The 16612-nt window shown below is 35.9% G+C and overlaps 1 protein-coding gene and 1 non-coding gene across 8 annotated transcripts in view; one reads left to right on the top strand and one right to left on the bottom strand.

Annotated features, from left to right (window-relative positions):
- CFAP70 (cilia and flagella associated protein 70) overlaps positions 1–16612 on the bottom strand; it is a 101815-nt gene that overhangs the window by 62810 nt on the left and 22393 nt on the right. For 5 of the 7 annotated variants that reach the window (XM_042907502.1, XM_042907503.1, XM_042907507.1 and 2 more), the window contains 5 exons: positions 13636–13815; positions 11319–11501; positions 7707–7801; positions 3319–3418; positions 698–832 (listed from right to left, as the gene is read on the bottom strand). In XM_042907502.1, the coding sequence (XP_042763436.1) occupies positions 698–832; positions 3319–3418; positions 7707–7801; positions 11319–11501; positions 13636–13815 (693 nt within the window). The remainder of the gene's footprint in view (positions 1–697; positions 833–3318; positions 3419–7706; positions 7802–11318; positions 11502–13635; positions 13816–16612) is intronic. The other 2 variants (XM_042907504.1, XM_042907505.1) reach the window with 2 other exon arrangements.
- LOC122202891 lies at positions 14653–14754 on the top strand. The gene has a single exon (XR_006194946.1). It is a non-coding gene; the product is annotated as a U6 spliceosomal RNA (small nuclear RNA).

Below are 16612 nucleotides of genomic sequence, written 5' to 3' on the forward strand. Positions count from 1 at the left end.
TTGACATGACATATGTATACACATGTGAAACTATCACCACAATCAAGATAACCAGCATTTCCATCATCCCTAACACTTTCTTCACATTCTTTTGTAATCCATCCCTCTCTCTTATTCCTGTTCCTAAGCAACCACTGGTCAGCTTTAGGTCACCACAGACTATTTTCTTAGAATTCTATTTAGATGAAATCATACATTATGTACTTTCGTTTATCAGGCTTCTCTCATTTAACATAATGCATTTGAGATTCATCCATGCTGCACATATCAATAGTTCATTCCTTTTTATCACTGAGTAGGATTTCGTTATATAGATATACCACAAAATTTGTTTTTCTGTTCACCTGTTCATGGAGGTTTAGGTTGTTTCCAGTTTTTGGCTTTTCATTATCCTAAATTTTTTTAATGTTTTATTTATTTTTGAGAGAGAAAATGATGTGGGGCTCAAACCCACAAATTTTGAGACCATGACCTAAGCCGAAATTGCATGCCCAACCGACTGAGCCACCGGGGTGCTCCTCATTATCCTAAAGTTTTTAAGGTTCAATGACAGAATGACTGCAAGGTGCTATATTTACCATCCCAGTATACCAACGGTTCCAAACTTCAAGTGCAAAGATATGTATGCTAAAGATGTAAGTAAACACATACATAAAGGATAAATTAGGATAATACCTTCTGTACAATTTTTTCTTACCTTTTCATAGACTGTACTGTCTAGGTAAGGGTAAACATGAAAAGCTCCCCGAATCCTCTTCACACCTGGATACAGCAATGGGACCATATTCACATAAGCCACACCATGAAATGAAAGCTGACTTTCATCATCAGTCTAAAGGAATAAAACCGGAGAGCTGTTGGTGCTATAGAGCAATGTAGCAGAAGGTATGGAGCTCTGACTTAGTTTTTCAAAGACCTGGCTTTAGGAACTAGCTATGCTCCTTAACTATTTGACTTGGCCAGTTACATAGATATTTTGGATCTACATTTATCTTCAAAATGGGTTTAATAATACCACAATCACTGAAATAATGCATACCAACGGTGTTAATGAATAGTAAAGGCAGTAGTCGGATAACACATGCTCAAATTAATTGATTATATATATATTCAACTAAAAAAGTCAATTTAACAATATTCCTTCTTAGGAAAAATGAAGCTTTGTAAAATAATTACAACAACAAAAAGAAATCAGAAGATGTGGCTTTTAGCTTTAGTTCACAGATTTTTATGAATGAAAGGATCTTACAAATCATCATATTAAATAGACTTTAATATGCCTAAATTCTAAACAATCGGTGGAGTTGTTTCAGAGTACTGTATTGAGAAAGATTCTATACCCTTATCTGGGCTCAGAAAGAAACAATGTTTTGATTAATCAGTAATATCTGCCATGGATGAAGGAGGATGAATGATAGTCTGCCACTCTGTATTTGCCATCGCTAATTTTACCTAATTTTTTTTTAATGTTTATTTATTTTTGAGACAGAGAGAGACAGAGCATGAGCAGGGCAGGGGCAGAGAGAGAGGGAGACAGAATCTGAAGCAGGCTCCAGGCTCTGACTTGTCAACTACGAGATCATGACCTGAGCCGAAGTCAGACGCTCAACTGACTGAGCCACCCAGGTGCCCCCTAATTTTATCTAAACCCCCATCACAAAGATGAATAACATGTTAATAAATATAACAACATAATTTTTAATGGTTTGCCATAGAAAACTTTCATAGGGAAAAAATTTACTGAAAGAAAACACATTTAATTCCCACAAGATTAAAAGTAATCTCTTTGATTTCACATATTACAATAAGTAGAATTTAGATTTGAGGCGCCTGGGTGGCTCAGTCAGTTTAGCATCCGACTTCGGCTCAAGTCATGATTTTGCGGTTTGCAGTTCATGAGTTTGAGCCCCATGTGGGACTCTGTGCTGACAGCTCAGAGCCAGGAGCCTGCTTCAGATTTTGTGTCTCCCTCTCTCTCTGCCCCACCCCGGCTCAGGCTCTTCTCTCTCTCAAAAATAAATAAACATTAAAAAAGAAAAATTTAAAAAAAAAAGTAGATTTAAAAGTCTTACATATATATAATAACATTGTGTTGTTAAGGAAAGTTAGCAATGTATATTTTATATTACAAAGGGAGACGTGGTTACTGGCAGTAGTATTTTTATTATGTAAAAATGTCTATTTTAAAAATCAAAAGGGGGCGCCTGGGTGGCTGTCGGTTAAGCTTCCGACTTCGGCTCAGGTCATGATCTCTAGGTTTATGAGTCCGAGCCCTGAGTCGGACTCTGTGCTGACAGCTCAGAGCCTGGAGCCTGCTTCAGATTCTGTGTCTCCCCATCTCTCAGCCACTTCCATGCTCATGCTCTGCCTCTCTCTGTCTCTCAATAATAAATAAACATTAGAAAAAAATTTGTTTAAGATAAAAAAAATAAAAATCAAAAGAATTTAGGTACTTGTTAATTGTCTGCTGTATACCATGAATCATGCTAGGTACTATAGAGGATACAAAGTAGTCTATGACTACCCTAAGGGAGTTTATGTACAAACAGAAAAGACCAGACATGCACAAATAAAACAACAGAGAACATGTTCTAGGCTCACAAAGCTAGATCTTTTCAGAATAATGTACATCGATGAACCCTATTACTCTAATTAGTAGGCTAAAACATTTTAAGTAGGTATGTCGAAAAGAAATTCAGGAAGATGTATTAGGTTGAGCCATATTCCCAATATTTAACTACTTTGACCTATAAAAATGGCTATTTTGTGTGGTTTTACCTATAGTAAAACCATTTTAAAGAGCTAAAGGGAAATAGGATGTCTAGGAATAAAGCCTAAACAGTTTTTAGTGGACAAGAGGGAGCTAGGGTGACCAGTCATCCTGATTTGCCAGGGACAGGAGATCTTCCTGGGACATGAGATTTTCAGCACTAAAACCAGGAAACTACTTGACAAATCAGGTTAAGTTAGTCACCCTAGAGAGCACCCACATCAGTTCACACGTTCCTTCTGTATCAGAACTAGAAGCAGAATAACAAGCACCTGGGTGGCTCAGTTTGGTTAAATATCTGACTTGGGCTCAGGTCATCATCCTGCAGTTCGTGGATTCAAGCCCCGTGTTGGGCTCTATGCTGACAGCTCAGAGCCTGGAGCCTGCTTTAGATTCTGCGTCTCCCTGCTCCTCCCCTGCCTGTGCTCAGTTTCTCTCTCTCAAAAATAAATAACCATTTAAAAAATTTAAAAAATAAAGAAGCAGAATAATAGGTTGGGTCTGACCAGGCATTTCTTATATAGCTATCATTAAGGGAACAAATTTACCTTATCAAATTTTGCAGCTTTCCCTTTGGGTACAGTAGTCAGAGGAACTCTTGTGATCTCTACAGGCCAAAAGCGGCAATCAACAATTCGCTTCTGAAAACTGCAAATTAAAAATCAGCCCATTAGAATTGTATGAAAAAATCAAGTTAGTATAATTTAAAGGGAAGACTCTTTTTAAAAGTAATGGAATACGCAAACATATATAAACATTTTTATTAGGTAGGTGGGTTGTTTTAAGCTTCCTAAATTTATAAAATTCCAAAAATAATTCTACTGTACTGCTAGCAGAGGCAAACTATACATTGTTGAGAGCAATCTGTAAATGTGAATCAAAAGCCTTAAAATGGTCATAATCTTTGAGCCAGAAATTTCACTTCTAGTAATTTATTCTAAAGAAATAATCAGACAAGTATGCAAATCATATAAAATATGTTTATACTGTGAAAATAGAGTACACTTACAGTGTCAGCTCTGACATGTAAGGAGCTTAGAAGTTGTTGCTCCTGTCCTCATAACAACACTAAGAAGCAGGTCAAGCTGAAAAATCAATGACCTTTCTTAGATCCATCTAAGAATTAAGTTCATGGGGCAAATCACCACCATAAAATTTGGAGGAGAGGCAAATACAGAGAATCACAGCTGACGTCAGTGTACAGGTCGGAGAAAGCAATGGAGTCAATAAGTTGTGGAAACACTTTAATGGTAATTTTGACAAATTGCTGGAGGCTGGATTAGCCAGAGTTATAGACTCCACACTTTTTTGGCTTTAAAACAAGGAGTCACTTCAGATATTCATGGTGAAGATATGAGAAAAATCCTCTTAAGTAGGAAGAAGGGAACAGTAAGCATTTTGAAATATGCCTGGAGTGTTACCCATAACAAATGCTTACCCTTTAGGGGAAACTATTTTACCAGAGTCTTATCTGATGCAGGAGAAGGGCAATTAGACAATTCTAGTTCTGTCTAGCCTTCCTGTTTCACATAAGAAGTAAAAAATACTATTAAACACTTCTGATTGCCACAGGCCAGGAAGTCAAACCCATTAAAATACTAAGTTTAATTACAGTATTTTAAAATACTTCCCCTTCCAAACACCTTATCACCACACCAACAGGGTTTTGGTATATGAACAGTGGATTTGAGAGGCTGCAAAACACTGACCCTCTTTTAGGCAAACTCAAAGACAACAGGGGAGGAACAAAAAAGGAAACTGAAGCCTCTAGCACATACAGTTACAGCAAACATTAAACACAGCCCAGCTCCAAGCCACATTAACAGAAAACTTCACACTAAAAACCCTAATTACCTCATTTCTTATCACCCAATATATAATGTCCAGGTTCCAATAAAAAATTACAAAGAATACTAAAAGGCAAGAAAAAATACTGAAGAGACACAACATAAGAACTAGACTCAGATATGACACAAAATTTCGAATGATTATATAGGGAATATTTTAATATTTTTTAAATTTATTTTTGAAAGAGAGTGAGAGAGTGAGTGAGCACTAGTGGGGGAGGGACAGAAAGAGAGGGGGACAGAGGATCCGAAGCGGATCTGCACTGACAGCAGTGAGCCAGATGCAGGACTCAAACTCACGAACCTCGAGATCATGACCTGAGCTGAAGTCCAGTGTTCAACTGCCTGAGCCACCCAGATGCCCCAATCATGTAGGGAATTTAAAATAACTATAATTAATATGTTAAGAGCACTAATGGAAAAAGTAGACAAACTGCAAATAATGTAATAGGGAGATGGAAATGTAAGCAGAGAGATGGAAACCCAAGAAAGAATAAAAAAGAAGTGCTAGAAACAAGAAACACTGAAACAAAAATGAAGAATTCATTTGATGGACTTAGTAGATTGAACAATGCTGAGGAAATCATCAGTGAATTTGAAGATATGTCAATAACAAATGCCCAAACTAAAATGGAAAGGAGAAAAAAATGAAAAAAAAAAATTAGAATATCCAAGAACTATGGAACAATTATAGAAGATATAACAGGAATACCAGAGGAAAAAACAGAAACAAGAACCAAAGAAATATGTGAAATCATAATGACTGAGAATTTTACTAAATTAATGACAGATACCAAACCACAGATACTGAAAGCTCAGAGAAGAGTAAGCATCATAAATACCAAAACAAAACAGAAAACAAACAAAAAAACCCTATGTCCAGGTATATCATATTCAAACTGCAGAAAACCACAGAAAAAAGAGAAAATCTTTAAAGAAGACAGAGGGGAGAGAAACCACAAACACCTTACCTATAGAGGAACAAGAATGAGAGTTACATTGGATTTCTCTTCAGAAACCATGCAAGCAATAAGAGATGGAGTGAAATATTCAAAGTTTCTGGAAAAAAACACACCACCAACTTGGATTTCTGTATCCAGAGAATTATCCTTCAGAAGTGAAGGAGAGGGTGCCTGAGTGGCTCAACTGGTTAAGCGTCTGCTCTTGATTTCTGCTAAGGTCATGATTTCACGGTTTGTGAGATCAAGTCCTGTGTTGGACTCTGTGCTGATGGTGCAGAGCCTGCTTGGGATTCTCTCTCCCTCTTTCTATGCCCCTCCCCAGCTTGTGCCCTCTCTCTCACACTCTCAAAATAAATAAACTAAAAAAAAAAAAATCATAAAAAAAAGGAAGGAGAAATAAAGACTTTCTCAACAAAAATGGAGAGAATTTGTGGCCAGTAGGCCTGCCTTGCAAGAAATGCTAAAAGTTTTCAGAGAAAGGGAAAATGATATGGGTCAGAAACTTGGATCTACATTAAGAAAAGAAGAGAATCAGAGGACAAAATTAAGGTAAAATAAATTTTCAAATTTTTCTTATTTTTAATTGATCAAATAGGTAACTACTCAAAGTAATAAGAGCAACAATGTATCCTTAACAGAATATAAGCAAGTCAACCCCAACAATGTACATTTATATTTTTAATGTTTATTTATTTTTGAGAGAGAGAGCAAGAGAGAGCAAGGTAGGGGCAGAGAGAAGGAGACAGAGGATCCAAAGCAGGCTCTGCACTGACAGCAGAGAGCCCAATGCGGGGCTCAAAGCATGAACCATAATATCATGACCTGAGCTGAAGTCAGACACTTAACCGACTGAGCCACCCAGGCACCCCAACAATGTATATTTATACTATACACCACAGTCAAGTGGAGAACCAGAGGTATATAGGAATTCTGGGAAATGTCTGCTCAATTTTTCTGTAATTCTAACACTCTTCTTAAAAACAGCCTATGAGGGGCGCCTGGGTGGCTCAGTCGGTTAAGCATCCGACTTTGGCTCAGGTCATGATCTCGCGGTCTGTGAGTTCGAGCCCCGCGTCAGGCTCTGTGCTGACAGCTCAGAGCCTGGAGCCTGTTTCAGATTCTGTGTCTCCCTCTTGCTCTGACCCTCCCCCGTTCATGCTGTCTCTCCCTGTCTCAAAAATAAATAAACGTTAAAAAAAAAAAAAAAAAAAGCCTATGAATTGAAAAAGAAAACCAGAGTTGCTCATTCTAATTATACGTATTTTGATAGTCCCTTATTTATCATCTCTCCCTAACCGCCAGGTAACTGTGACAGAGAATGGTAGTTACCCACACAATATCAAGTGTCCTGTTCTTTAGTATCTAACTCCTGATTTAGATTTTTTTTAATGTTTATTTACTTTTGAGAGACAGAAACAGAGACAGAGCATGAGTAGGGGAGGGGCAGAGAGAGAGGGAGACACAGAATCTAAAGCAGGCTCCAGTCTCTGAGCTGTCAGCACAGAGCTCAACATGGGGCTTGAACTATGAACCACAAGATCATGACCTGATCCCAAAACAGATGCTCAACCAACTGAGCTATGCAAGCACACCTCTAACCCCTGATTTAGTCTGAATGACAATGTGTATAACAAAAACATAATTCCTAGCCTCTTTTGCATCTAGAGATGGCCATTGAGATATAAAACTGAAATTGTAAGTTTCTAGAAAGGCTCTATAAGAGGGTCTAAGATACCCAGCATGTATCCTTTTTTATCCATAAACACTCGCCCTTTCCAGCTTTCTGTGAGGAATGTGAATATGCAGGATAGAGCTCCAATGGCCATTTTGGACCATGAAACAACCTTGTGGATGGAAAGCACATGTTAAAGAAGGTAGAGCAAAAATAAAGATGGAGCCTGTATACCCGATGGAGCTACACTGTGGAGCTACCATACATATCAGCTCTGGACTTGTTTTATATGAAAAAGGAATCAGAACCACGATCACTAAAAGCCTCTGTTATTAGCAGATTTGGTGGAAGGGATTCTCAGATCACCTTAACTCAAATATAGATAAAATTAACAAAAGTAACATTTCTTCCCACCTCTAGTTGTTGCTTAGACATAATCCCCTTCCTCTTCCTACCTGACTACTGCAGGAGGATCAAGGTAGCAGCGACTTTCCAGGTCCCAAGTAATCCTTTTCTTTATGCACTCTGCTTGGTTCCTAAATTCCCTGTCCTGTAAAATAATGAGACTTTTGTTCTCTCAGTGTGCCATGGTTTCATCCTGCTAAATCTGTAAGTCATTCTTTTAAGGGATTTGATCACAACACTATTACTATTACTATTACTATTACTAGTATAACTACAACTACTACTGTAACTACTTGTTAAATCTTAAATTTTAGGGTACTTTACTATTACTTAAATCTTAAATTTTAGGGTACTTTACTATTACTAAAGTATGTAAGATAATTTATATTACCTTCACATTAATTTAGTACTAAGTACCAAAAATTCACTCATATAATCTCAATCACTGATTCTCAACCTTGAATGCATATTAGAATTATCTGGGAGCTTTTAAAAAAATCAACACCTGGGCAGTGGTAATATATTTTTTTAATATTTATTTATTTTGGGGGCGCCTGGGTGGCTCCGTCGGTTGAGCGTCCGACTTCGGCTCAGGTCATGATCTCACAGTCCGTGGGTTCAAGCCCCGCGTCGGGCTGTGTGCTGACAGCTCAGAGCCTGGAGCCTGTTTCAGATTCTGTGTCTCCCTCTCTCTGTGACCCTCCCCCGTTCATGCTCTGTCTCTCTCTGTCTCAAAAATAAATAAACGTTAAAAAAAAAAATTAAAAAAAAAAAAGAAATATTTATTTATTTTTGAGAGAGAGAGAGAGAGAGAGAGACAGAGTACAAGTGGGGGAGGGGCAGAGAGAGACAGAGGCACAGAATCTGAAGCAGGTTCCAGGCTCTAAGCTGTCAGCACAGAGCCCACAAGGGGCTCAAACCCACCAGACATGAGGTCATGACCTGAGCCAATTTCAGTCGCTTAACCAACTGAGCCACCCAGGAGCCCCAGTGTAATATTTTGAAAGTAAATTCTTATGTAATTGATCTCAGTTAGGGCTTGGCCATTGCTATTGTTTTGTTTTTTTTTTAATTTGTTTTTTTATTTTTTTTATTATTATTTTTTTTAACGTTTTTATTTTTGAGACAGAGAGAGACAAAGCATGAACGGGGGAGGGTCAGAGAGAGGGAGACACAGAATCCAAAACAGGCTCCAGGCTCTGAGCTGTCAGCACAGAGCCCGATGCAGGGCTCCAACTCACGGACCGTGAGACAATGACCTGAGCCGAAGTCGGCTGCTTAACCGACTGAGCCACCCAGGCGGCCCTAATTTGTTTTTTTAAATGTTTATTTCTTTGTGAGAGACAGAGTGCGAGTGGGGGAGGGGCAGAGAGGGAGGGAGGCATGGAATCTGAAGCAGGCTCCAGGCTCTGAGCTGTCAGCACAGAGCCCGATGTGGGGCTCGGACTCACAAACCACAATATCATGACCTGAGACCAAGTTGGATGTAAAACAGACTGAGACATCCAGGTGCCCCATTGCTATTGTCTTAAAAGCTTTCCAGATGATTCAAGCGAGCAACCAGGCTTGCTCAAGCGAGCAACCAGAGAGCTAATGATCTAAAGTAAATATATATGTTTTATTATATATATATATATATATATATATATATATATATATATATATATATATATATATAATGGGTTATTACTCAGCCAGCAAAACAAATGAAATTTGCCATTTGATGGAGATAAACTGTATTTTGCTAAGTGAAATAAGTCAGAGAAAGACAAATACCATATGATTTCACTTATATGTGGAATTTAAGAAACAAAACAGAAGAACATAGGGGAAGGAAGGAAAAAAAGAAAGAGGGAGGAAAACCGTAAGAAACTATTAACTACAGAAACAAGCTAAGGGTTGCTGGAGGGGAGGTAGGTGAGGGAAGGGTTAAATGGGTGATGGGTAGTAAGGAGGGCACTGGAGATGAGCACTAGGTGTTATATGTAAGTGACGAATCACTAAATTCTACTCCTGAAACCAATATTACACTATATGTTAACTGGAATTTAAATAAAAACTTGAAACAAACAAAATTTAAAAATAAACTAAAATATAAGATCTAAATACGTAAAATAAAGTTTCTGATCTAAATGAAAGTATAAATCAAGAAACAGTATGAATATTCACTAATCACAATGATGAGAGAAGATACTGCACAGTGGTTTTCAAATATTGCCAGATTTATTTCAACTATTTAAAATATTTAGTCAGATACTTAAAATAATTCAACCATCCTCATTTTACAAATAATTTTATTGAATTTTTCCATTAATGATTATTAGCTCATTCAAGAAACATTTGCCAGTATGTTTGCAGCATTTTCTATGCTCTTGACAAGTATAAGTTGCAGTAAAATAGAAAGAAACAGGGAAACAAAGAAAGAAAATAAAAAGAGAAAGAAAGAAGGAGGGAAAGAGAAGGATGGAAGGAGGAAAGGAGGGAGGAATAAAAAGAAAGAATAATTTCAACAACCTAAATGATCACCAATAGCAGACTGGTTAAGTGAATTTAAGTGTGTCTATATAATGTCATGTCATACAGCAAGTACAAATAAAGAAAGAAAAAGAATGATGGGCCGCCTGGGTCATTCAGTCAGTTAAGCGGCCAACTCTTAATTTCAGCTCAGGTCATGATCTCATGGTGGTGAGATGGAACCCCACATCGGGCTCTGAGCTGGGCATGGAGCCTGCATGAGATTCTCCCTCTCTTCCTCTGCCCTTTACCCACTTGCACTCTAGCTCTCTCTCAAAAAAAAAAAAAAAAAAAAAAGGAAAAAAGAAAAAGAATGAGAATGCTCTTTAAGTAGTGATGTGGAAATCACCAAGATCTACTAAAAAGCAAGTTGCAAAACAGCATGAAAAAAAACAAAAAAACAAAAAAACAAAAAAAAAAAACAGTATGAGTATGCCACCAATAAGGAAAGAATACATGTATGTACTGTATGTACATATGTGTGTATATAAATCAAAACTGACATTTTCCCTGCTTTTAATATGATTAAGCACTCTATATACTCAGTTAAAAATAAACCTTTAAGAAAAATAGAAATAAATAACTAAATAGATAAGTAGATAAATAAATAAATAAATAAATAAATAAATAAATAAATTTACACCCTCAGAGAAAATAAAAATAGCAGTGTCTTCCTGACAGGTTCTAGTTCTGAAAATAACAATATTTTGAATACTTTCTATAAATCTGGACTTCCTAAAGAAAAACAATTTTATCCCTGACTTTTACTATGCTGATGTCTGAGTCAGTCTTTCTGAAATCTATTCCTTTTTGCATTCTTTGCAAGGAAACTTTGCTCTTCTAAATATTTTTGTTTGTGAGTCTTTCTTTCTTCGAGTATATATATTTGCTTTTATATGCATGACTATGATCATATTATTGCCTTCTCAAAAGTTCATAAATTCAAAATAAAATAAAGAGTAAATTTGAATTTAATAAACTATTTTGTTTGTTGAACTTAAGAAGTTAGGAGACATTTTCATCAGAATTAGACAATTGTTTTATTTTAACAAGTAACAGATTTATATAAATTAGAGTGATTCAAAAAACGTCTTACCATCTGTCTATGCACTTAGTTTGTCTCAAAAAAAAGTACATAATTCTCTCACCTCAGGGTGATTGAGTTCTCCTTCTTCTTCCTCATAGGGCCCACCAGTAATGAAAGCATTAGGAATGTCATTAGCTCCTGGAGCCAGAATGTTGGCAATTGGCCATTTTTTAGGCCGGGGAACAGGTTCTCTTTCCCCTCCAATCTTCAGAGTTCCATTCTTGAACAAAATGGGATAGTCTTTCTACAGAATAAATTATCATACATCAGGAAGTTTTTTTAAAGAGTTCAAAATGAACAAAAAAGTTTATTGAAGTATATTTTCAGTGTAATGTTGGGTATTATCTAACAGACCCTTCCTTTTGTGATTATCTGATTCTGTATTTGTGCTGTTTTATAATTCTTTAATTTATAAAAAAAAAATAGTAACAATGCAAGTTATTCTTGTCCATAGATATGCAAACATATTTTGTCCAGTGGAGATATAATCAATTATTGACCTGTGGCTGATGATGAGTTTAGAATTATTAGGAAATTCATCTCAACATTCCTGATTGCTTATATATGGGTGTTTTTTTCCCCAATTCTCCTTTGAACTGGTTTAAAACCCTTTCGTCATTTTATATTTATATGAGAGTTATGATATACCTTTTTAAAAATTACCTTTTTAAAAACAAATCTGACAAGGGTTAACAATATAGGCACTTTCCTATCTATAATTTATCTAATATATACTTGTAAAAGAAAATTAACAAAGATGTAAATAGGCAATTTGTAGAAAGGAAAATTAGAAAATCCAATGTTTATATAAAAACATGCTAGATAAACTTAATAATAATTGAGATGCACATTAAAACTATGAGATATCATTTTAAAACACAGATTGGCAAAATCAGTCTGAAAATATCAAGCACTGGCAATATTGTAAAGGGTATGGTATTGTTATACATAGTTGATGGAAGTATAAATTGGTATAACTGTGAAAAGCAATATTGCAGTAAATTTAAAATCCAGTAAGTTTAAAATTGTCATACCCTATAACTCAACAATTCTAGTTCTTTGGGAAGAACTTTTGTGACAGAGAGGCATTTCTGGAATGGCAGAGTAAGGACCTCTGAAAATTTGCTCCTCCACAGAAATGAGAATGCTAGCAAAAACTTCAAAATTAAGCATACCATGACCATTCAATGGAGAAAGGACAGTCTTTTCAATAAATGGTGCTGAGAAAACTAATTATCCACATGCAAAAATATCAAGTTATATCCTTACCTTAAACCACATACAAAAATTAACTCAAAATGGTTCAAAGGCCTAAATCTAAGAGCTAAAACTATAAAACGTTTAGAAGAAAACACAGGGGGGAAAACCTCTTGACATTGGATTAAGCAATGATTTCTTGGTTATGGCACCAAAGGCAGAGACAATAAAAGAAAAAAAAATAGATAAATTGGACTTCATCAAAATTAGGAATTTTGTGCAGCAAAATATACTAACAACAAAGTAAAGAATGGGAGAAAATATTTACAAGTCACATACCTGATAAGGGATTAATAGGTAGGATATATAAAGTACTTTTAAAACCAACAAAAAACAACCAGATTCAAAAATGGGCAAAACACTTGAATAAACATTTCCCCCAAAAAGATATACAAATGGCAATGTAAGGAGGGGAAAAGATGCTCAACATCATCAGTCCTTAGGGAAATGCAAATCTAAAACACAAGGAAATGCCACTTCATATCTGTAAGGATAAGTATTATCAAAAAAACAAACAACAACAACAAAAAAAACCCAGAAAATACTAGATATTGATGAGGATATGGAGAAATTGGAACCCTTTACACTGCTGGTGGGAATGTGAATAGTGAAGAGGAATTGGAGGGTTCTATGCTGAAATGTAAATTGCAATAGAACATCTGAGAGTATTAACTAATTATACCTTTTAGCAAGCAACTTTGAAATATCTATCAAGAGCCTCAAAAAATCTATATATAATTACTCTATAGAAATTTGGACTAAGAAAATAACCTGAAATTAAGAGAAAGTTTTATATAATTAAGTACATTGTATAAAATCCACAAAATATATGCATAAAAGTAATGTGTAGCAATATATTAAAATTATCAATTTTAAAATGTTTTACATATTTTCCACCATAAATATGTATTTATTGATACAAATTATATGCAATGTATATTACATATAACATGTAAACTATAGATATCTATATATAAAACATTAGAAAACTTTATTTTTTTAAGCCTAAAATAAATTTCCTCAATTAATAGAGCTTGCTTTGAATGAAATCTTAGCAGGTAAGGAAGAGATGACCATATGAGTGTTTAAATCTATCTAAATATCTGGCTGTAGGGCTTTACCTCTCCAACTGATGGAACTTGCAGACCAACCATGTAGTTCTGCAGAGGCCCTACTGGAATGAAAGATTCAGGCACAGAGTAGGCAGCCTCCAATGTGACCTTCAGTAGATTGCCTCCTAAAATCTGTGCTGTGGTCAATAAGGGCTCTGCCACAAATACTTTAACTTCAAGACTGCACTGCTGGAAAAGAATAAAATTATGCAGCATTTTGCAAATGCAAGAGGCCTCCCCACCCTTTTTTTCATTATCTCATTTGAATCTCATATCACTATTCAAGGTAAGAAGGTCAAGTTTAATTATTTCCATATAGAGGCTTCAAATAACTTTCTCTAGGTCCCATAAGTTAGAACTATAGCCTAGATGAGAATCTTATTCCTAAGCTAGAGGCCTTTCCCCTCTACCATACTCAGGTCACACATGTATACAAATACACATAGAAGAGGAATCAGAAGGTTCTATAATGAAATGTTAATAGTAGTTTCACATGAGTGAGATTGAGCTGATTTTTTTTGCTAGTTTATATTCTGTGACTATTTTTGTAATTTAAATGTAGTACTTTTTTAAAATTTTAGGTTTTTTACTAAGTATTTGAAAATCATATTCTTTACTATATTTCTATTTTTCACAGATGAGAAAGTATTTCTTGGTCCCATGAACGAGCTCAAAAATGAATTTTTCAGAAGAGCTGCCAAGGATTTGATGTTAGTGATATATCCAAATAGGGCTGTCATGACTTTTTCAACTAGAGAGGAGAAAGATAATTTGTTCATTTTTTAATTTTATTTCTTAGGAATCAACATTAATAAGAATAATTGATATTATTGTTAAAGAATTTTGTATTCCACTAATGAGAAATTTCCAAGTTATATCTCCAATATAAATTCTGATTTGGCAACGTGCTTTTTAACAAGAAAACTGTTTTTTCAAATATATATGTATATACCCATGTAGATAGATAGATATAGATACAGATATAGAAACATATGTATATATCTGACATTTTCACACAGGATACCATAAAAAGTAGCTTTAAAATGTGTATTGGCTGGAACAATACAGAGATTAGCATGTCCCCTCCACAAGGATGACATGCAAATTCATGAAGCATTCCATATAAAAATAAAATAAAGTAAAATAAAATAAAATGTGTATTGGTTGCTAATTATATGCCAGGCACTTTACCACAGCATTAGGAATATAAAGATAGGGGCACCTGTGTGGCTCAGTCATTCAGCGTCCAAGTCTAGATTTCGGCTCAAGTCATGATCTCATGGCTCATGGGATCAAACCCCACGTGGGTTCTGTTCTGTGCTCACAACATGGAGCCTGCTTGGGATTCTTCCTTTCCCTCTCTCTCTGCCCCTCCTCGCACACACACGTGCATGTTCTCTCTCTCTCAAATAAGTAAATAAACTTAAAAAAAAAAAAAAGGAATATAAAGATAAAGGAGATGTGGCTCTTTTTATTATGGGATTCATATTATAATTCCATGATTTATGGTAAATGCTATAAAAGAGACCTGTATAAAATGCCCTAGTCCCTAGTCAAGGAGCACCAAGGAGGAAGTGAATAATTAATTATTGGGGTGGGGAGAAGTGAGAAATGGTGACGTCTGAAGTGACTTACAAAATGAGTAAGAGTTTGCAATTTAGATAAGCAGGAAAGGGAAAGAAAATAATTCTGAACAAAAAGAAGAGTTTATGTAAAAGAGGATTGAAATAGCATGGTATATTCAGTTCAGATGTAAGTAGTTCAGGATTTTATAATATAAAACATAATGAGGGGAGTCTGAGAGATGTGACTGAACAAGTGTCAGACTCCTATTATAAAAGCTGTTGCATGACTGCTAGGGAATCTAGACCTTAACATGTAAGCAGTGGGGGGAATCCATGAACTACATAGTACTGAGCAGGGGATGAGATGTGACCATATTCCCTTGTAAGCCACCCTGCAAACACCCTTCCACCCATGGGAAGGCGAAACTGGGGGAGGCAAGGGTAGTTACAAGGCTACTTGTAATGTTCCAATGAGAGATTATAAGGCAATAAAGAGTGGAGATAAAGCTAAGGAGAGTCCAGAGGACTTAGAAGATATAAAAGGCTAGATTTGCTAAAAGGCAGATTTGGGGATTGGTTGTATTTAGGGTCCAAGGGAATTTTTTTTAAGTTTATTTATTTACCTTTTGAGAGAAAGAGAGCACATGTCCATGAGAGAGAGAGAGAGAGAGAGAGACAGAGAGAGAGAGAGAAGGAGGGAGAGGGAGAGGGAGAGGGAGAGGGAGAGGGAGAGGGAGAGGGAGAGGGAGAGGGAGAGGGAGAGGGAGAGAGAGAATCCCAAGCAGGCTCCATACTGTCAGTGCAGAGCCCAACAAGGGGCTTGATTTCACGAACGGCAAAATCATGACCTAAAGCAAGAGTCAGCCACTTAACCAGCTGAGCCACCTAGGCACCCCAAAGGAAAGCAGATTTTAAGAAAGAGAGGCATTGAAGAATGTCATATCTCTGATCAATCAATATGTCTCTGGAAGGATAAGTAAAATGTCCCTAAGGTTTCTAATTTGTATCACTCAATCAATCAAGACAAGGAATACTTGAAGATGAATTGGAACTTCTTTTCCAAGAACAGGTTTATATCATTTTACTCTTTGAGTCTTGAGAATAATCAGTGTAATGCTTAAATATAAAATTAGTGTGAATTCTGGGGGCGCCTGGCTGGCTCAGTCAGAAGAGTATGCAACTCTTGATCTCAGGGTCATGAGTTTGAACCCCAAGTTTAGTATACAGATTACTTAAATAAATAAAACTTGATAAATAAAATAAAATGAGAATTCTCAAACAAATAGAAATTGTCATATTTTTTCACTGAGTGTGTAAAACAAGTGAACACAGGAATACTATGAGCAAATATCCTAAGGACTAATAATCCATTTGACTACCTTTTCTTCTAAAGATATGTAAGGAAAATCAACGGTACATAG

This window comes from Panthera leo, chromosome D2, assembly GCF_018350215.1.
Source record: "Panthera leo isolate Ple1 chromosome D2, P.leo_Ple1_pat1.1, whole genome shotgun sequence".
In the NCBI taxonomy this organism is placed as follows: domain Eukaryota; kingdom Metazoa; phylum Chordata; class Mammalia; order Carnivora; family Felidae; genus Panthera; species Panthera leo.